Below are 21,430 nucleotides of genomic sequence, written 5' to 3'. Positions count from 1 at the left end.
TTCTCTGGTTTGTATGTTGGATATAGCAGAGAAAGAATTATTAATAAGAAATACTGAACATATAATAGTGAGGGATTAAAATCTAGGAAAGATAGGGAATTCCCTGGTGGTGCAGTGGTTAGGACGCCACACTTTCATTGCCGAGGGCACAGGTTCAATCTCTGGTCGGGGAACCAAGATCCCCCAAACAGCACGGCATGGCAAACAAAATGAAATGAAATAAAATAGTAGAGTAGAATAAAGTAAAGATAGCAGTGTCAGGAAACTTTATTGTAGCAATTTGACGATTGAATTAATTTTATATCCATCATATTATTTATGCGTTTAGATCCTGAGTTCCCTTCTTCTGTTCAGTCTGATAAAATCTAATTTTGACTTTTAGATTTGTAAGTTGCTACTCATTGCAAACATATGTAAGTAAGGCAAACTTATGAAAGTTCTAATTATTCACTGTATTTAGATTCTCAGCCTCTCAGGAGTTTAAATAACATTTACATTTTTTCATACTGCTCAAATGATATATGTTTTTGTCATAAATAAATAAAAACAAAAGTTGGGAAAAAAAGAAAATTACCTGTACTTGACCTTCTGCAGAGAATCTATTCTAAAAAAATTAATACTTTGGTGTGAGTTCCATGTGTGTAGACACATAAAATATTTTAACAAAAATATTGATAGAATTGTAGTATACATACAATTTTATAATTTTCTATTTTCTGTTAACATCATACAAAACCCTTCTCATGCCATTTTTTCTAGAACATCATATAGACGTACAGTAATTTATTTACCCAATATTAATTGTTGAAAATTTCTGATTTTTTGCTGTTATAAAAAAATACTTCTATGAACAATTTTGTAATAAGCATTGTTTTACAGTTCTTTCTTGGAAGAGAAATTCCTAGACTAAAGGGCATACGGATTTTTACTGCTTTTGAAATGATTTTTTCAAATCTTCCTGTAGAAAGATCTCCCATTTTACAGTCCAGCCAGCACACCAGAATGCCTACATTCTGTTTTGAACAACAATGGATGTTATTCTCCTATTTTTTAGAAGCACTGTAGTATTGTTTAGTTTTGATTTTGTTTTGTTGTTATTGTTTTGGTTTTGGGTTTTTGTGGGTTTTTTTTTTTTTTAGAGGGATGTGGATTTACTACTGAATTTAAAATTAATTATTAGGCAGAATGACATTAGGGAAGAATTATAAATGGAATTTTCAAGACATGTTAAAAACAATCTCTCTGTCTTTACTGTTGAGGTCTCTACTAGAGTTTTCAGAGAGGTTTGAGATTATAATGAAGAGAAACAAGAAAAACAAAAAACAAAGTGTACTGTGTGTCTTAGAAATGGATCTAAGGAAGGAAAAGGTCAGGGGAACATACACCAAAGTTTTCAAGTAGGAAAAGGTTTTGCACTAATAGAAATCTTCGTAAAAGAATTAAGCAAAACAGCGATAACTGGTGTTTCCTAGGTCACTTAGATGAAGTTAAGGTGGCATTTGATAGAACTATGTTAGTTATTTTTAAAAACTATGGTTTCCAAAAAAAACCAAAAAACTATGGTTTCAAGAAACCTTTTGTTGTTGTTGTTCCTTGCCAGGCTTCAGGCACAAATGTTGATCACCAGAGTGACTTATTCTGTAGTTAGAAAAATAGTGTTCCTAACGAGCACCACTGAAAGCGGAAGACTCTCTGTGCAAATTCCAGTGTGGACTGAGTTGTGTGCTTGGGATTCATTTGGGGTTTTCTGGGTTTTGAGAATATAATTGGGCATGGACAGTGCTCTGTGAATAAGAAACTCTGTAAGGAGGTGTATTAGACTTACCTCATACGGCATAGAGAATATCAGCTTTCCACCTGATCGTCATATCTCAAGTTCCTGTGTTACCCAGTTGGATTTACTTCTGAGCTGATTTCTAAGCTTGTACTCTTAATTTCTCTGACATTAATCATCTCTCCAGATGAGTAAACACGGTGGCTGGTAATGTCTGAGAAATAAAAGGAGATACTTACGTTAATGCTCATGAGCAAGGATTTAATGCAAAAATCCTCAGAGATTTGAAGCACACTCCTGCTTTAAACTTGTTAATATACTGTACTAAAGAACTTTATTATTAAGAAACTAATCTCATTCTCTAGAAGATAAATTCTGATTTTCCTTTTAAAAAATAAGCTTTACTCTTTTTTTAATGAGGCATTTGTAAAGTAGGGTATGAGCATCTAAAAATGAATATTTTGAGCAGAACAAAAAGGATTTAAAAAAATTTTTATGATGAAGGGCTTATGTTTGTTTAATGCAGCTAAATGGCCATCTAATTCTGTCTAATGAACCTTTAAGATTTTATACACTACATATTAGGGTTGGTGTCATCACCTAGAAATCCTCATTATTTGTCTACTCAGGTTTTATTAAATAGTTCTTTTAATTCATTTTTAAAAAATATTGGCATCGGGCTTCCCTGGTGGCGCAGTGGTTGAGAGTCCGCCTGCCTATGCAGGGGACGCGGGTTCATGCCCTGGTCCGGGAAGATCCCACTTGCTGCGGAGCAGCTGGGCCCGTGAGCCATGGCCGCTGAGCCTGCGCGTCCGGAGCCTGTGCTCCGCAACGGGAGAGGCCACAGCAGTGAGAGGCCCACGTACCATACACACACACACACACACACACACACACACACACACGCACACAAATATATATATATAGACATCAACATGTCTACCAGGCTTTCATTTTTTGGTGTATTTGATTTTCATATCCTTTTTATGAGTTTATTTAAATTAGATATTACATAGATACTATTTTAAATCGAATTTTCTTATTGGAAATAGACATTGCTATGCCTTTCTTACTTCATCCATTAAAACTGATAAAGGAACTTTTTCCCTAAAGGTAGTCCTTGGATAATTAGCACACAATTGTAAATAAATAAAATAGGCATGTTGGCTTATCTCTCTCATCTATTAAACTTTCAGTTATTTATTCACTCATTCCTTCCTCCACTGACACAAATTTTACTGACTGCTTTCAGAAGCACAGCACAGTCTTAATTGTATAGGAATACAGAGATGCATATTATGACAGTATAGAGAAAAATATGAATCCATATACCTTTTCTTTACATTGTTCTCCTTTCAAAATGTTTACTACTTCAAGACATATGTATAATATATATATATAGCCACATATGACTATTACAAATTAAAACAAAAACATCAAATGCTACAATACTACACTGCCTTATTTGATTCAAACATTTTGATACTTTCAAAAGTTGTTAAAACATCTTAAAATAATTATACCCTTAAAATTATTGTCTATTTATTTATAGACAGATGCCTCACCATTTTTCTTGTTTCCTATATAATTTTTTCCACGATTTATATTATTTTTCTATATATTATCTTTTCATATTGTTAGGAAATACTTCCAGGTTTCCCATCTTTTGCAAATTCTATCCAAATTCTTAAGGTAAGATTTAAGTAATCTTGAATTAGTGACCTCTTTCAAACATTCTGCATTCTGTAGCTTGTTGGCCATTCTTTTGCATGTATTTGTCTTTATGTACACATTTATTTTAACACCTTAATTCTGTTATTTCCTTTTCCTTTCTAGTAGAACAAATGCCATATGTGTTATTAAATGTTAGTTACAGTCTAAGCCACTCCCATGGACTTCCTCACTAATCTTTAATTCTAAGATGACATTAATTTCTTTTTAATAATACTTAATAGCACTAATAAAAGGAAAAATTAAAATAACTACAATTTCTTTATATGCGACGTGGAAAATTAAAATAAAGTTACAGATTTATTTTTGTACTTTAAAATATTAAGCAGGAAATAATTGAAAAAGGTAAGTGTTCAATTAGTTTGTAATCCTGAGTTTCATCACATCTCTTCTGTGCAATGTTGAGTTGTATGGTTTAGTAAAGTTCATGGCACATGTTGAGTGCTCAAAAAAATATTTGTGGGGCTTCCCTGGTGGCGCAGTGGTTGAGAGTCTGCCTGCCGATGCAGGGGACACGGGTTCGTGCCCCGGTCCAGGAGGATCCCACGTGCCGCGGAGCGGCTGGGCGCGTGAGCCATGGCCGCTGAGCCTGCGCGTCCGGAGCCTGTGCTCCACAACGGGAGAGGCCACAGCAGTGAGAGGCCCACGTACCGCAAAAAAAATAAAAATAATATACACTAGTAATCCAATATTACTGTGAATGTAGCTCCTCAAAGTCAGTCAAAATTAATCTGATCCAGAACAGTCCTCTGTGTTACCAACGGCCTTGGGTTAAGAAGCAGCCACAGGCCTGTTTCCACTCACATTCCAGCCATTGCTTTTTCTGAGTATTTTTGAACTTACATATTTCTTCTTAAGAACATTTTTTTTTTTTTTTGGCGGTACGCGGGCCTCTCACTGTTGTGGCCTCTCCCGTTGTGGAGCACAGGCTCCGGACGCGCAGGCCCAGTGGTGATGGCTCACGGGCCCAGCCGCTCCGCGGCATGTGGGATCTTCCCGGACCAGGGCACGAACCCGTGTCCCTTGCATCGGCAGGCGGACTCTCAACCACTGCGCCACCAGGGAAGCCCCAGCACATTTTCTTAATTAAATAAATGTTTCTTGAGAAGAACAATGGAGGTAGGTAATTTCAGTATTCAGCACAATAATTACGATTTTTTTTTAGAATTAATTTTTGTTTCTTTTTCTCCCAAAGAGGTGAGGGCAGGGAGAAAGAAAATTTTTCAGAGACATTTGGAACTTATTAAATATTCAGTATATTCTAGGATCAGTCAATTATTAATCAGCAATTAAGTAAATGCACAGATGCTAATACAATTGTAATGTCTGCTGGTTTCTAGAGAGAAGACAGGCTAATTTTGAAGGAAACGAAAGCTTGGATAGAACAATTTGAAAGAGATTTGACAAGGGCACAGATGACAGAATCAGATTTGCAGGATAAATATCAGGTAATGTATGGAAAACAGATTTCAATTTTTTTAAAAGCCTTTCATGAGTAACATTCCTATTTATCATTTAATCTGTGTTTAATCTTTCAAATGATATTAATGAGAAATGTCTTTAAAGAAATAATATACATTATTTTGTTTACATATAACTTAATAATTGTATTTCTATATAAATAGGTAGTTTTAAAAATTTAATACATTTATATATTGTGATGTGATTGCCATTGTAGCAATAATTAGCACCTCTTATCATGTTACATAATCATCATTTCTTTTTAGTGGTTGGGATGCTTAAGTTCTACTGTCTTAGCAAGTTTGATGGTTATAATACAGTATTGTTGTCTATATTCACTGTACCGTGGATTTGACATCTAGGACTTATTTACTACTCGTTTGAAGTTTGTATACTTAAATATCCATCCTATTCTCCTCTACCCCCAGTCCCCTGATAACCAGCATTTTGCTGTTTTTATGAGTTTGACTTTTTTAGATTCCATGTATAAGTGATATTATACAGTGTTTCTATTTCTCTGTCTGCTTTATCTCACTTAGTATAATGTCCTCAAGTTTCATCCACGTTGTCACAAATGGCAGGAGGTTCTTCTTCTTCATGGCTGAATAACATTCCGTGTATATATACAGCACATCATCTTTACCCGTTCATCCATTAATGGGCACTTAGGTTGTTTCCATATCTTGGCTATTGTGATAGTGCTGCAATAAACGTGGAGTGCATATATCTCTTCGATATTCTGTCTTCATTTCCTTTGGGGGTACACCCAGAGATGGAGTTGGTAGTTTTAAATTGTACGTATCTGCACCATATAGAGTTCTGAGGCTTCATGACTTTCCGAGAACTCATAGTCTTGCAGGTGACCCAAAACACACACATTTAATCGCTGTTTTTGTACAACTCATGATCTTACAGATGTTACCTAATAAAAAATTCCACCAAAAAATGACTTCAGTGCCAAGTTGAAAATTAGTATAGAACAAACTGAATCAAATAAAACATTGCAACATGACTATTTGGAGTGGGCCCATTAATGAGATCAGTTTCTCCTGCCACCTGCCTCCTTCAACACTATTGCATTCACACTTCAGCCGGTGTTATTATTGCTGCGGAGGTTCTTCTTTCTTCCAGTCTCATTACACTATCATTAATTGTATTTCAGCTTCCAATTTCCACTTCCAGAGTTTTTTTCCATTAAATTGTGACTTAACTCTGTGTAGCATTGACATTTTCTCCTACTTAAAATATCATTGCATTTTAGTGGCAAAACTATAGTATATTCTAATCTACATTATGTTTTGATCATTTTTGCTACAAGAAAAGGTGTGCGTGATATAAGAGATGCGAAGTGGCCGATGATAAAAGATTTAGCTGTTAGTGTGTGATTTTATATAATCCTCTCTGTAAAGCGTGCCTGAATTCAGATTGATGATGCCATCAGTATTGTATTTGATGGACTTGGCAATGCAATAAATTCCGTATGTGATTATATGTTTGTACTTTTTGCTGTGGAACACAATGTAATATTTTCCCCCCAAAAGATAATTTTCTGGTTAAAATGATTAAATCAGTAAATTGAGACTATAATGCAAGAACAGAGTGAATGTACTTATTTAGTCCATTAGCGAGTTTTAGTCTTAGCATAAATTATCAAAAAATAAATTCCAAGTTATAAAGTTACCGGTTATACAGATGTTAATTTATAAGATGAAAACTAAGGATTAGAAAAGTATAAATCAGAAACATTCCTTTCAGGCCAAAGATGATCACAAATCTCTAAAATAGGGTTAGACAGAAGAGGGAATGTTTTCTTTCATTTGTGTGTTTATTATATAATCAAAATCTTCTGTTTCTACTTATCAATTAATAGTGTATTTTCCCGTTTTTCCGTATATAGAATTCTGTAGAACAAAATTGAAGACTGATTTTATGTTTTGGTATTTTAAAATTACATTAAGTTAGAGGGAATGGAAGGTAAAATTTGTGGGAAAATATTTATTCACCAACTCCCCCAAGTGTTTGTTATGTGAATTTACATGTTTGTTTACTCAGTGACTTAAGAAATTCTTTCAAATGTTATCTGTTAGATTCTGCAAGGCTGTTCTCATGTTCTTTAATATAATTGCACATTGAGTGGCATTTTCAATTCATATTTGGACTTTGAGACATATTTTAGGATGTGTTAATTGAACATAAAATGTAGGACTTTCATTAAAATCACTACTTTCTGAGGTTAGTATTAGACTTAGTTAAGTCTACATATTACACATTTATGTTAACCATACTGTGACAAAGGAAAGATATAATACTTAATATTTTAACGCCATAGAATTAAAGCAAAGGATTATGACCTAAGTGATGTCCCCTAAAGTAAACCTCTTTATACAGACTTACTTAAATACAAATTAAGATATTGTTAATTCTGTACTATTTTGATATGTGCAATTTCTATTTGTAAACTGTTTGGTGCTTTAAAGGAAAGCAACTATTTTGATTACTAATATAGATTTATACTCCTGTTGATTATTATTTCCTGATGAGCAGGGAGTGGCTTGTAGGTTATTTAACTAGGAATGAGAAATCCTAGGCTTTAGTCCTAACTCTACTACTTGTCTTTGCCAGGTCACCTCTGGCCTTGGTAGTAATAACGAGGCTTGTCTAGGCTGTAGGGCAATGGGGAGCCAGAGAAGATAATATGTACAAAGCACTTAGCATGGAGCCAGGCTCATCATCCGGGCTTGATGAATGCTAGCTGCTTTTAGCATCATGATTGTCATTATTATTGTCAACAACATATACTGAACGTTATCCAAATATAAAGGATTGTTATTTAGGAAATGTGGTTTCCTTTGCTTTTGCCTTTTCTGACTAACTGCCATGTTGTTGCTGTTTTTCCTCTTTTAGTCATTTAAGCACTTCAGAGTTCAATATGAAATGAAAAGGAAACAGATTGAACACTTGATACAACCATTACACAGAGATGGTAAATTGTCACTTGACCAGGCGTTGGTAAAACAGTCCTGGGATAGAGTGTCCTCTAGGGTAAGTTCTCCAATGATTCATTTCATTAGACTCATATAATTTAGTCAAAAATATTTTCTGTCATCTCTTTCTTCAAAATGATGTTACATCAGGCCCTCCTATCTCTGTCTGAGGTGGGAAGGTTTACCTGTGGGATAGACTTTGTCCACTTGTCAGGTTTTCCTTTCAGTCAGCGGAAGTGCTTGTTTAACAACTCTTTCCTGCTTTGCCTGCCCTAAGTGTGATATCACCATTGACCAGATGACACACTGAAATCCTGAAAGACCACCTAGGTTACTTCTCACTTTGCACAGTTTAATCCTGCGTTGTTTAGAAGAGGTGACTCCCCAGGAATGTCATCAACAGTTAACCATCTTCCTATATTCACATTTATTTTTATATTCTTTAGTTGAAGCTTATCTTCTTATCTGGTCATGAACTTGAGGGAAAATTGCTCTGTAACTTTCATATTAATATCTTGCAGACTTAAAGACCAAGATTTCAAAACCTCTGAAACTTCTGTCAGTCGTGGGAATATTTGCCTCGGACTCACCCTATTTTCTTCATTTTCATAATCTAACTTTTCCCATTAAACTCCATCAAAGAATAGATTAGATCTCAGGCACCCCAACCCATCCCACCTCTCATTGCAATAAGTTAGGAAACAGTACCTGAGAATTGGGTGAAGTGGAAGAAATGACAAGATGGTTAGAGAATTATATTATTATAGTAAGAATCGTGAATACTCATTTTCTCCAGAGATGTCTAGACGACCCTGATTTTTCTGGACCTGTTTTCGTCATAGGGAAGGTTTTAAAGGATACACATCAGCAGGTGTATAATTGCTGCATCTTCGAGCGCGTCAGCAAAGCCAGTCCATTCCCTTTCAGCAAAAGCCAGTCTGAAAATCAGTGGGCCCTTTATGCTATTCCTTATAAGAAGAAAATTGCCTAATCTCCCAATAATATCCTTCCATGTCTAAGATGTATTTTAAGTTTGCTCAAAACTTGCTTCTAAGTGTCATTTTCTCCCCATTTAAGTTAATAATTTCGGGTTAATTTAATAAATATCAAATAGGAAAATATCTGTGTTGTGAACTTCTCAAAGCATCAGATTCAGAACACAGATATCCACTTTCTTACTTGATATTTATTAAATTAACCCCAAATTATTTACTTCAAGCATTTTGTAGGCTTTAAAATCATTTGGGGGAATTTTAGGAATTGTCTTCTGTGTTAAGATACTGTCTTTCCAATTTTGTATTTCAGCTCTTTGATTGGCATATACAACTTGATAAGTCTCTTCCTGCACCTCTGGGCACCATAGGGGCCTGGTTATATAGAGCAGAGGTGGCCCTGAGAGAGGAAATAACCATTCAGCAGGTTCATGAGGAAACGGCCAACGCAATACAACGGAAACGTGAGCAACACAAGGTAAACATTCTGGCTGGAAAACCTTCCAGCGTGACAGTCCTAGTGTGTTACCGAATCAGGTTTGTTTGCCTGTTGCTCAGCAAGCCAAAGGCTGAGACACCGAGGTCTGCAGCAGAGAAAGGGTTTATTCACAAGGCAGTCCAGGGAGGAGATGGGAGAACAAATCTCAGACCCACCTCCCTGAAGGTAAGGGGCTCTCATTATTTATGAGATAAGGCTGAGGCGTGGGGAGCCCAGGGAAAGGTAATGAGAGATAAGAAAAAGGTGAGGTGATACTCGATCTGTGCAGATGCAGCTAAGCCACAGGCTTCTTCATGGGATGTGTGTTCAGAAAATGGTGGCATTAGCGTGACCAGAGGGTGGAGTTTTGGGCCCTCTGAGGTCAATAGGCCCCCACTCAACACATGCCCAGATGGAGGGTTGGTGGACCTAGCCAGTCTTTTTTTTTTTTTTTTTTTTTTTTGCGGTACGCAGGCCTCTTACTGTTGTGGCCTCTCCCGTTGTGGAGCACAGGCTCCTGACACGCAGGCTCAGCGGCCATGGCTCACGGGCCCAGCTGCTCCGCGGCATGTGGGATCTTCCCGGACCAGGGCACGAACCCGTGTCCCCTGCACCGGCAGGCGGACTCTCCACCACTGCGCCACAGGGAAGCCTGACCTAGCCAGTCTTAACCGGCTGGAGCTCAAACTGGACACAGCTGACTCCAAGCTCCTAAATTCACCGTGGCCAGCATCTTATTGTTTAGGCTGTGTGACCCTTGGAGAACATGCAAGCTTTTATTAAAGCAAGCCTGATCAGTGAAGACAGGTTACAGTTTATTATTTATTAATGGCTAACTGATAACTATCCTCGTTTCACTAGTATGGTCTGGAACTTGCACTGAATCAGGCCTCCCAGGCATCCGTTCATACTGGTTCAGAGATGTTGCACCTTCTTAGAAGTTCTCTGATCTGCACTTCCCTTTTCTGTACTTGTTAAGGACAATTCCAGTAGACTCATTACCTGAGGTATTTTCCGATAGCTCTGTGATGTTTTTTTATCTGCAGTTACCTTTGTTATTTCTCTTGCTATTTGTTATCTTTGAAAAGATAAGGCAAAAGACAGTGTGAATTTACATAATAACATGATTGGCCATAGGCTCCAGACCTCGTTCCTGCCTCCATTCTCAAAGGAAGGCAAACCAAGTCACCGGGTTGTCGTGTCCTGGTGCTAAAGGAGTGGGGTCAGGGTGGGCGTTAACAGTGGCCTTAGAAAGGGGTGGGATTAGGCCTGGCTGGTCTCAGGCATTTGCGCCTCTATTTAGCTCACTGCATGGTTTGTTGTGCTCAGTGTAAGTTCTAACACGCTTCCTCCGTGTTTTGTGATAGTACAGACCTAGCTCAAAATGCTGTTTTTCGTTGTCTCATTGATGCAACCCTGCATTTTGTGCAGTTGAATTTGTGTACCTCATTTATTGTGTCATGAAGGGGGTTTACTCTGTATGTGGAAAATAAACAGACAACCAGGTCTCACTTTGTCCTACACTCCTGGTTAAACATAACCCTGGTTAAAGCCAATTCTCTGCCTAGCTCCTGCCCACACTCAGGCAGTTGACTGTGGCTGCAGAAGAACACGCCCCCAGTCACGATGACTAGCCCAAGTGGGTCCTTAATGCTCCCTGGCATTCCAAAGGCATTTTTGGACTCTATTCCCTCTGCATTTCTGGGACAACTATTTTATACCTTGTCTCATTAAACCTTCCACACCTCCTCCCTCATCCTTACTCTTAGCTGATGACACTGCTTCCTATTTCTCTGAGAAAATAGAACCAATCAAAAAAGAATTTCCGCAAGCTCCCACGACCACATCAACCCACCTACAAGCATTTGTGCCCGAATACTCCGTCTCCTCTTCTGTTACTATGGATGAACCATCTGTGCTTCGAGCTAAGGCCAGCCCCTCCACATGTGCGCTGGATCCCATCCTCCCTGCTCTTTTCTAAAAGATAATTCCTGTAGTTCTTTGCTTCTTTATTTTTTTCTCTCTCTCTCTCTGCTGGATTTTTCCCACCCACATAAAATATACCATTATTATTCTCATCTTTAAAAAGCCTCTCTTTCTTAACCCTACCTCCCTTTTCAGCTACTGTCCTTTTTTTTTTTTTCCTTCCTTTTACAGTGAAGCTCTTTGAAAGAATTGTCTTAGGTCTCATTTTGGCTTCATAGTTCTCTTCTCCCATTCTTTCTAGAACCCGTTCCAATCACGTTTTTCCTTGCCCTGCTATCCATGTCAGGTTCAGGAGGGTTCTTTTTGTTCCTCACTCAATGGCCAATTCTCAGTCCTCATTTTACCTCACTTATTAGAAGCATTTTAGATAGTTATTCATCTTTGAAATACTTTCTTCATTTGGTTCCCGAATTTTCTTTCTATTCCTCTGGCTATGCCTTTCCAGTCTTTCCAGTTAGCCAACATTTGGTCCAAAATGTCCATGAGCATATTTGGTCCATGACAAATGGTTTTGGACAGGGCCAATACCAAGAACCTTTTGCTATAGACCAAATATCTCGTGGATATTTCGGACAGGGCCAAACATGACCAATTATCAAGGACCTTTTGGCATGAGCCAGATGTTTTATGGTCATTTTGGACAGGACCAAATGGTCCTAAAAGGGTCTTTCCTTCTCTTTCAACAAATATTTACTGAGCTCTTTCTATGTGCAAAGTGGCATTACAGGCATTTGTGATACGCCCATAAGCAAAATAGGCAAAATCCCTACCCTAATGTAACTTGCCTTCTCATAGGAGGAGGCAGTTAAGAAATAATAAACATAATAAATAAATAAATTTTATATTAGAAGGTGAAAGGACAGGGAGTATTAGGTGGTGTTGCAGTTTTAAGTAGGGGGGCCAGTGAAACCTCACTGAAAAGATAATCTCAAACGTGCAAGCACATTCCCACCTGAAGGCCTTTGCCGTTGCCATCATTCTGGAATTTTCTTGTCCCTTGGCCTGAAACATTCTCCAGCGATATTCCCAATACATTCTTCCTCATTTCCTTTGGACCTTTATTGAAAGGTCAGCTTTTAGTCAATCCTTTCTTGGCCACCCCTTTGAAAGTACAACTTCCCTTTCCCCTTGCCTGTTCAATTTTTCTCTTTAGCATTTTTCACCTCAACTGCTAATTTAATTATTTATCTTATTTATTGCTTGATTTCCTACACTGTAATGTCACCTCCATAAGGCCAAGGAATTATTGTTTGTTTTTCACTCTTGTGTCCCCAGCCTCTAAAAATGATTTTAGAAATATTCAGGCTTTCAAAATTTTAATCAGGTCAGTCATGCTAATCATACTTTCTGAGAATTTGTTCATTTGACCACATTTTCAAAATTATTGTCACAAAATTATTCAAAATGCTCTTCTATATATTTTCTTGTAATCTTTTCTGTGCCTACAGTTAAGCCTCCATTTGTCCCCAGTGTTGTTTCTCTGCACCTTCTCACTTTCCTTAATTGCACTCTTGACATTGTTGATTTTCTCTGCCGTATCCTAATAGTCTTTTTCCATCTACTTTCTTACCAGAGGAATGGCAGCATCACTCTTTTAACAGCATCAGTCTGGCTGCTGTGTGAGGATAAGGCTGGATGGGTGAGAGAGGGTAGGAGCCAGAGAACCAGTTTCAGTGATCCAGGTAGAGTGGCTTGAGCAAAGGTCATAGCTGTAGAGATGTTGAGAAGTGGTCAGATTCTGAGTATATTTTGAGGGCAGAGCAGAGAGAATTTTTAGCATTAGATATTGATTGTGAAGGAAGGGGAGTCATAAATGACACTGTGATTTTTCAGCCAAGCAATTGGGAAAATGGAGTTTCCATCAGTTGAGATGGAGAGACAATGAAACAGGTTTGGGAAGAAAGATGGAGGTCAGTCAGGGGCGAGGTAAGCATGAGACTTTTTCACATCCAAGTGGATGTGTGGGGTGGGCAGTAGGAGCTAAGAGGCAGGAGGGGGATAAATATTTAGAGTCATTGAGGATGACTCTGAATATATAAAGGGATGTTTAAAGCTCTGAGACTGAAATTAAAGAAGCACGTGTAGACAGAGAAAGCATCAGGAACTGAGCCCTGAGGGAATCCAGTATTAACAGATCAGAGAGTAGAAGATGAACCAGCAAAAAAAAAAATAATAATAATAAACCAGCGTGAGAAAAAGCCATCAGCGAGGTAGGAGGGGATCCAGCTACTGTGTTTTCTTAAAAGCCAAGGGAAGTAGTGTATCAAGGAGAGAGTATTTTCAGTAGAATGGCCATAGTGATCCTTTTAATATGCAGTTCAGTTCATTTTACCCCTCTGTTCAAAACTCCCCACTGGCTTCCATCTACTCAAAAGAAACACCAAAAAATTCTTTGAAAGGCGCATGAGGCCCACAGATCTGCAGCCCTTTCCCTCCTCTGCGCTCCCTCACCCCCAATCTGCTGTTCCAATGGCTTCCTTTGCTTTCTCTCAATCACTGGGAAAGGTATGTTGATAACTCCCACAGCCATGTGGATTTCTCAGTTTCTCCCCGTGGTTCTATGAGCTTTGGCTTTATATATTTTGAGGCTTACTACATATGTTCAAGTTCAGAATTAATGTGTTTTCTAGTAAATTGAAAGTTTCATCGCTAAGCAATTACTGACTTGTAATGACTTCTGTTCAGGAATCTATTTTGCCTGGTACGGATGCACTCATACCAGCCTTCTTTCGTTAGTATTTGCCTGGCATGTTGTTTTCCATTCCATTAATTTCAACCTATCCTTGTTCTTAATGTTTAGGACTATCTCTTTTAAAAAGCAAATGGTTCTGTTAGATTTCTCTGATCTGACAATCTCTGCCTATTGATGAGTAAATATATATTCCATTCAGATATATTTATAATTATTAATATACTTGAATTTGTTTCTACCATTTGACTCTATTTGCCCTACTTTTTCTTTTTTCTACATTCTTCTTATAATTTATAAGTTGATTGAGGGGTTTTTGTTTGTTTATTCACTTGCTCGTTTTTCTTATTCTATGTTTTCCCTCGAACTGGTTTGAAGTTATAAACTCTAGTTGTGTAGTGTGATTGTCCTTGAAATTATACCATATAGATACTTAACGAAATTGAAAGTTAATCAATGTCTTAACCTCCTCTTAATCAATATAAGGAATTAAGAACACGTTAACCAGGTCATATTCTTCTAACCTGCAAACTGTTGTTGTCAAGTATTAAATTACTTACATTTTTCTAACACCGTGAATGCGTTGTTTCTGCTGATTCTCACTCATGGTAGCTTGTCTCCTGTGTTTGGTGACCTTTGCTTTACTTCTTTTTCATTTGCTGTCTACCAGGCCCACATCAGCCCTCTTTGGGGGTTCTGGCTAAATGTAGGGGGTCTCAGTTTTCAGTGTTTCTCACCTTATTCAAGTTCCAAGACTCCATCTCCTGCCACAGTGGTTCAGATGTTTGCCCGGGACGATCAGCTTTTTCAATCTGTTTTTGCTCACAGGACCATGATCCAGTTTTGGGTCATGTTTTACCGAGAGTGGGAGCCCTAAAAGGTTTCACTTACTTCCTGTGAGCCCACCAGTGAATTAAAGTCATATGCTGTGCTCAGCATCCAGCTATTTTGTGGTGAGACAGCCTTTCAGAGGACCCAGTGACATCACGCCAGTTGTAGTTCTTTTGTCATATGTGTGAAAATGTTTTTGTTGGTTTTGATTTCTTGTCAAGATTTTTTTGATTAACTAGATACGGAAAACCACAATAGGGAAAGCTTCTTGGGAGGCACCTGGACATTTGGGTATCCCAGTATAGTCACAGACCCCCACCCATACATTAACATACTGTCACACGTAAGAAATCAGAGCTGGGAGTGGTGGTGGCTCTCAGTTTGCCCTGTAGTCATTTGGGGGAGCTTTGGTCAAGATAAAAGCCACAGAAATGTGTCTGGATGTTAAGGAGGGGGTAGAGAGTGACTCAAATACACACAGGCAGTAGCTGCTCTAGGACAGTCCTCTGGCCTCCGTAATCAGCTCTGAGATGCCTGTAGTACCCTCCCTCTGGGAGCAGGGGACTTGTGAATATCTGTGCGGTTACCTACAGACTCAAAGCAGGTCAGAAGGTGGTAATAGCAAATATATATCAGGATAGAAATAGTTTGGTCCTGGATATTTTTCTACAATGTAAAAACTAATGTCCCCGAATTAAAAGAAAATTGATTTCACTCATGTGAACAAGCACATATGACTTTCACATCTTTATGTATGAAAGCCTTCATGTGTACCCTTCCATCAAGTGTATCTCTTACGATTTAGGCTGGTTTTTGCTTCTGTTTTCTCCAATTAAGCTACTAAATCTTAGTGTGAGAGAAACTGTTAGTTTTAATGTATCATTCTGGTGGGCTAATATATCTTATTTTTCGGCGAGTGACAAACTGTTGGCTATTTACTCTGCTACTGAGAAACAACCTAAGCTCTAGAAAATATGGCATGAATCTACTTTCACCTTTCTCTTTCTTTACTTCTATGTGAGAAATTGGTTAGGAATTGTGAAGTACATGTAAGTCTTTATATAAATATGTCTTTTGACAGTGAAAAACCCAGAAAACCAATCTAAATAAATTATTAAAATTTGTGGAGTTCTATACAATCTGGAAAGAATCTTTATAAAACATCACATTTACTCTTCCCACTGTGATATCTGTGGGACATTCCCTGTGCTTGATTGAAATCTCCTAACCACAAGGGTATTTTCATAATATGTTGTAATGTAATTGACTTACTTCAAGATGGCAAGCAAACATCACTTTATGGTACCCTGCATGCACTCAAAATAGAATAACCGTAGAGAATTTAACATTTTTATTTTGACCATTAAAGGGTTAAACTAGTTGTGCTTAGTTTTAAGCTTTGAAAAATCAGTAGATTCAAAATCAGGGAAAGAGAAAAACACTAACAATCACTGTTTTTAGCACTGACCACATTTCCCTTTGGACCATGTGCCTTTAAAATGTCTGAATGCATTGCTGTGCAAGTGTCATGTGTGTTTAAAAGATGCCGTAATTATTAGCTACGGCTCTAGCACGGGGCCTTATGGACAAGCACCCAGGTTCCTGTACAAGGTAAAAGCCTGTGACCGGCACCAAGCCGCGTGTGGCTATGGAAGCACGATCAGATTGTTGAATACACTGCCTCATCCGTGCAAGCTGAAGAGTATGCTTCTTAGCCTCCTGTGAACATGTTTCCTCTTTTTTTTTTTTTAATTGTATCTTAGGATCTGCTTCAAAACACAGATGCCCACAAAAGAGCATTCCATGAAATCTACCGAACCAGGTCTGTTAACGGGATCCCAGTACCACCTGATCAATTAGAGGACATGGCTGAGAGGTAAGAGAACGTCCGGTTTTAAATGAAGTGTCTTTAAAAGGCTCGGTGGATGCTTTTTTTTCCCATTTCTTTTTTTTCAATGAATTGACTTTTTTTTTTTTTTTTTTTTTACAGAGGCGCTTACATTTGGTACATAAAAATTGGGTTCCCATAACGTATGTTAAGAATGCCAATATTCTAGTATATTATTAGTTGAAAAGAGTAAACCTGCATGTACCCACAGCCTGGAAATGACAGAAATGGTTTCTTCAGAGGCTGTATTTTTATTCAGTACTGTGAGGAACATTATGTAATATTGCAAAAACAGCTTATAAAAGAAACAGTTGAGAGCTATCTTGGCAGGGGAAAGAACTAAATCAAAGACTTCCATCAATTGTGATTTGCCTTTAAACCCAGAGCTAGAAACAGAACCAGATCTCCTGAGTGATTGATCAGCCAGAGTTTAGAAGACCTTGTGCCTGCATTTTATTTAATACTCACATGTAACAGGTTAAGTAAGCCCCGTTCTGTTACTATTAGTTACGTTCTGTAAATTCCCTGTGTTTTGTTTCTAGGTTTCATTTTGTTTCCTCCACATCAGAGCTACACTTAATGAAAATGGAATTTCTAGAATTAAAGTACCGTCTGCTCTCACTGCTGGTTCTTGCAGAGTCAAAGCTGAAGTCTTGGATCATCAAGTATGGGAGGAGAGGCTCAGTGGAGCTGCTTCTGCAGAACTACATGGTAAGTCTCCCTGGCGCTGACAGAGAGGTCAGAGGACACCTGGCTTTAGTATCTAATATCTTCTAGTTTATTGGACACTTGTTACTTTTATCTTGAATTTAAACATTAAGGTACCAGTGTGTTAAATGGGTTTGATGTAAGTTTGTGAGCTTTTCACAACAATCTGAAATATATACCTATATTCTTTGGAGATATGAACGGTTTTGCTGCAGTAATCATATTGAACCATTGTGATTGGCTTTATTGCTTTAAAAAAGCAAGTTTTTGCATTGTATACAACTGACTGTGAACTCACTACTGAACCGGAATTAAAATACTTAAAGATTATCTTCATGTTTCTAAAATCCAATCATGGGTAGTTTAGAACAATCGTCAATTGTTCATGTGGGGACTATCTTTTTTTTTTTTTTTTGGATTAGGTCAAGCATGCCGTTTTTACAGTCATTCTGTGAGCTTCACTGCTTCCTGTGTGCACCCAGGAAAAGTAAAATTTTGTCTGCAAATCTCTGTACCAACTTAATTTTTGAAGAGTTTCTCGTATTTTGGGCTATCAGCATAGATAATCCTATATTTACATAGAGTAGTAGCCCTGCATTAAGGAGGAAAGTAGGTTATTCTGTAACTAGCAGTTTCCATTTACATATAATCAGAGAATTATAATTATTAAAGGCAGTTTATTTCTCTTAAACATGCCCCCCCAATTTATTAGCAATACAAATTTGCTCACAAAAGTAATGTTAATAGGGCATCTCAGTCCTGTAACTGTTCCATTTATATTGAATCACAAGTTCTAAATGATAAATTGATGAATTTAAAATATAAGCCCATTTCTAACCTGACTGCTCTCAGTGGCTCTGTAAGTGGCATGACTGAATATTTATTGAAACCATATCTTTACATCCTAGAACCATAATATATTTTGCTACATTTTAATTTTATTTTCTAAGCGCTAAATGAACAACATGAATTTGAAAAAAAAAAGTTTAACAGGCTAACAATAAAATCTTTCTTTAGATTTACTACAATTTTCTAGGAAATATTTGTCCAAAAATGTGAAATCTGTGACACTATGTTCCCTTATTCATTTTGAATGATTTTGGAAAGTAATGAGAAATCTGATTTTTTTTTTTAAGTTTAAGCAATTGCATTAGACCCAAAAATATTAAATACAGATATGCATTTATATTTTCGGGTTTAGTCACGTCAAATGATGCACTCTGAGCTCAGAGGTAATTATTCAGGATGCGTCTTTGTTCTTGCTATTTAAGGAGAGCCAATTAGGTTGAAATACCTAATGGGACTGTTCCACCAGGTTAATGTTCCAACACAAAGATGTTAATAATTCTCTTTGAACTTCTCAACTAAAGCATATGTAAGTAAAGAATGATTACTAATGAATAAAAAAAATCAGTACTTTCTGCCTACTTCAGAGACATTCACTGAGCTGCTAATTTTAAACTGCTAGGTAATGTAACTCTCAAAATTATTTGTAAAATTGCTAATAACTCTACAAATATATCGGGTTTTAATAAATATTTCCTAATATTTTATCACCTGATAAAAAATACATATTTATCGCCTAAGCTTCTATTTCAAAAAGGGGTTTAAGTTATTTGTAGTTTAATAGTTTTAATAACTGTAGGATATTGATATTTTCTATGTGCCAAGTGTTTTACATGTGTCCTCTTCCTTCTCAGTGATGACCCTGTGGGCTGGGCATTTTCACATTGTTTCACTGAGGAAATCTAGCCTTTGAACGCTCAGGTCACATGCTCCAGGTGGCAGAGTTAGTAAGAAGTGGAATCTGGATTTGAATCCACATCTTTCCGAATCAGAAACCTTTGTGCTTAAGTACTGAACTTTACTCTCTAACAAAATTGGCTGGGAAAAAAAGTTTTTTTTTTAAATTTTTTTTTTTAAACTGAAAAGACCAAATAATTAAAGTGATCTCTTGCAGCTCAGTGAACTAAAGAATATAGTTCACATAAGTATCAGTTCCATTTAATGCTGGTCCGTAATTGACAGTATTTTACACTTCCATACTGCAACCTGCTAGTTACTATCATGTCTGTTACGGGCGGCATGTTATTGGGGCAGGGTGGGGTGAGGTGGGAGAGATTATTGAAGCCTGGACACCAGTCACATAGAAATGTGTTGAACCATGGCTCAACTACTCGCTACCCATGTGACCTTATAAACAACTTAATCTTTCCCAAAGTTTTAATAACTGCAACAACAACAATAATAATAATAGAATATTAGGGATTTTTTAAGGAAAAAAGACTGACTCATTATTGTTTTCCTTCTGTCTCATACCCCATAGAGCTTCTCTCATTCTTTTGAAGTTTTTGGGAAAATCATTCTCTTTAGAACAGACTATTTCAAGGTGCATGAAGACTTTCAAATAAAATCATAAAATCAGTTTCTTAAATATAATCCTTCACTTGGTTTCTAAAAGAAATGATTGTAATGAGCCATATGCTGCTACATCAGTAAGCAAAGTAATATTGGGGATGTAAGGGTTCCATAATTATCTTTTCCTTATTCTGAATTCTCAATTCAATTTTATGCATCTGCAAAAAAAAGATACTTTTTACAAGAGTTAGGGAATTAGAGAGCTACATAGGGGCTACGTAAGGTACGTAACCCCTAAGTGCTCAAGGAATTCTTGGAAGATACTACACAAATGCTTGTTGATTAAATTAGGCCACATGATCCAGGTGAGAGATTCCATACTGTAATGTAAATCAGAAGATGATTGGTTTGAATTGTTCATGACATAACCATGTTAGTTAACACACGCTCCAATTTTACAATGGAAGAAATGAGACGTTTCATTCTTTCACATAAAAGAAGAGCTCTTGGGAGCGTAGACTATGTGAATGCAACAAGTAATGTGAACATATGGTCTGTTATTTGTAATGATTTTATTAAAGTAAATAGGCAGTTCTAATGAAACTACTTCTCAAAGTTGATTTTTAAAATCTTAAATTGTCTGGTTTACCTCCCTTTGAGTGAAATTGATGAGCTTTTAATTTATTATATCTATATTTATCTTTTGAGAGTAGAAAATTAGTTCCTTCCACCAATACTTTGCATTTTGTAGCATAAAGAGATATCTTATTTTTCTTGAAGTGCCACCAACTTTAAAAGTCCCTTGACCAACATGTCTTATTTGTTGAACTTGATATCCAAATGTAAGCCATATTTTGAAAGAAATAAACTAATCCTGTCACTGTTATTTTAAACATAACATTTGTGCTTAATTTTGCATTCTTCTGAGAAACTTTATCTAGATAGCTCACAGCAAAAAAGGTGATTGAGCAGTCCTCCTGCTAAAGTGATTCTAATAGACAAAATAATTTTGTTACTAAATGGAGTTACTCAGGACTCAGAAAAAAAGGGCAAAAATAAACGAAACAAAAATTAAAATAACAAGTAAATTTTCTTTCTTCAAAAATTAATTACCTAGTTTTCCTCATAGGAAAGCTCAAAAACACTTAAATGAATCTCGACGACATTTATAATATGCTAAAAGCATTCTCCCCGCCCCTACCCTAGGCCAAAAATGAAAACTGGAAATAACTTTTCTCTTATTCAGTTATAATGAATTTGTAAACCACTCTAGCAAAAGCATGTGTAAGTCTTAATGTCCAGTATAGGCACTATTTCCCATTTATTTGACACTTCGAACAATTTTTTTTCCATTAGCTTCTTGGAATTTGTGTCCAAACTGAATGGAGACTCTTGTTTTAAACTTTGCCAAATATATTTATCTCTTCAGTTTCTTACAGTGTCTTGAACATTAGGTGTAATCTTCCATTTTTGATCAAACCAGGACCTCCCTATTTGTTGAATTATTCAAAATTTAAATTCCACTAAATTACTCTTTCCCCACTTGGGGA

General features: G+C 36.9%; 1 protein-coding gene across 14 annotated transcripts in view; it reads left to right on the top strand.

Annotated features, from left to right (window-relative positions):
- The window catches only part of SYNE1 (spectrin repeat containing nuclear envelope protein 1), a 454,201-nt gene that overhangs the window by 121,620 nt on the left and 311,151 nt on the right, over positions 1-21,430 (top strand). For all 14 annotated transcript variants that reach the window (XM_089922151.1, XM_089922158.1, XM_089922157.1 and 11 more), the window contains exons 10-14: positions 4,846-4,953; positions 7,871-8,008; positions 9,256-9,420; positions 16,690-16,802; positions 17,357-17,525. In XM_089922151.1, the coding sequence (XP_089778277.1) occupies positions 4,846-4,953; positions 7,871-8,008; positions 9,256-9,420; positions 16,690-16,802; positions 17,357-17,525 (693 nt within the window). The remainder of the gene's footprint in view (positions 1-4,845; positions 4,954-7,870; positions 8,009-9,255; positions 9,421-16,689; positions 16,803-17,356; positions 17,526-21,430) is intronic.

The sequence above is a fragment of the Delphinapterus leucas genome, chromosome 12, assembly GCF_059928025.1.
Source record: "Delphinapterus leucas isolate spDelLeu-1000000601 "Yukka" chromosome 12, BTC_Dleu_Yukka2, whole genome shotgun sequence".
Taxonomy (NCBI): domain Eukaryota; kingdom Metazoa; phylum Chordata; class Mammalia; order Artiodactyla; family Monodontidae; genus Delphinapterus; species Delphinapterus leucas.
This window is presented reverse-complemented; position numbering and strand designations above follow the sequence as displayed.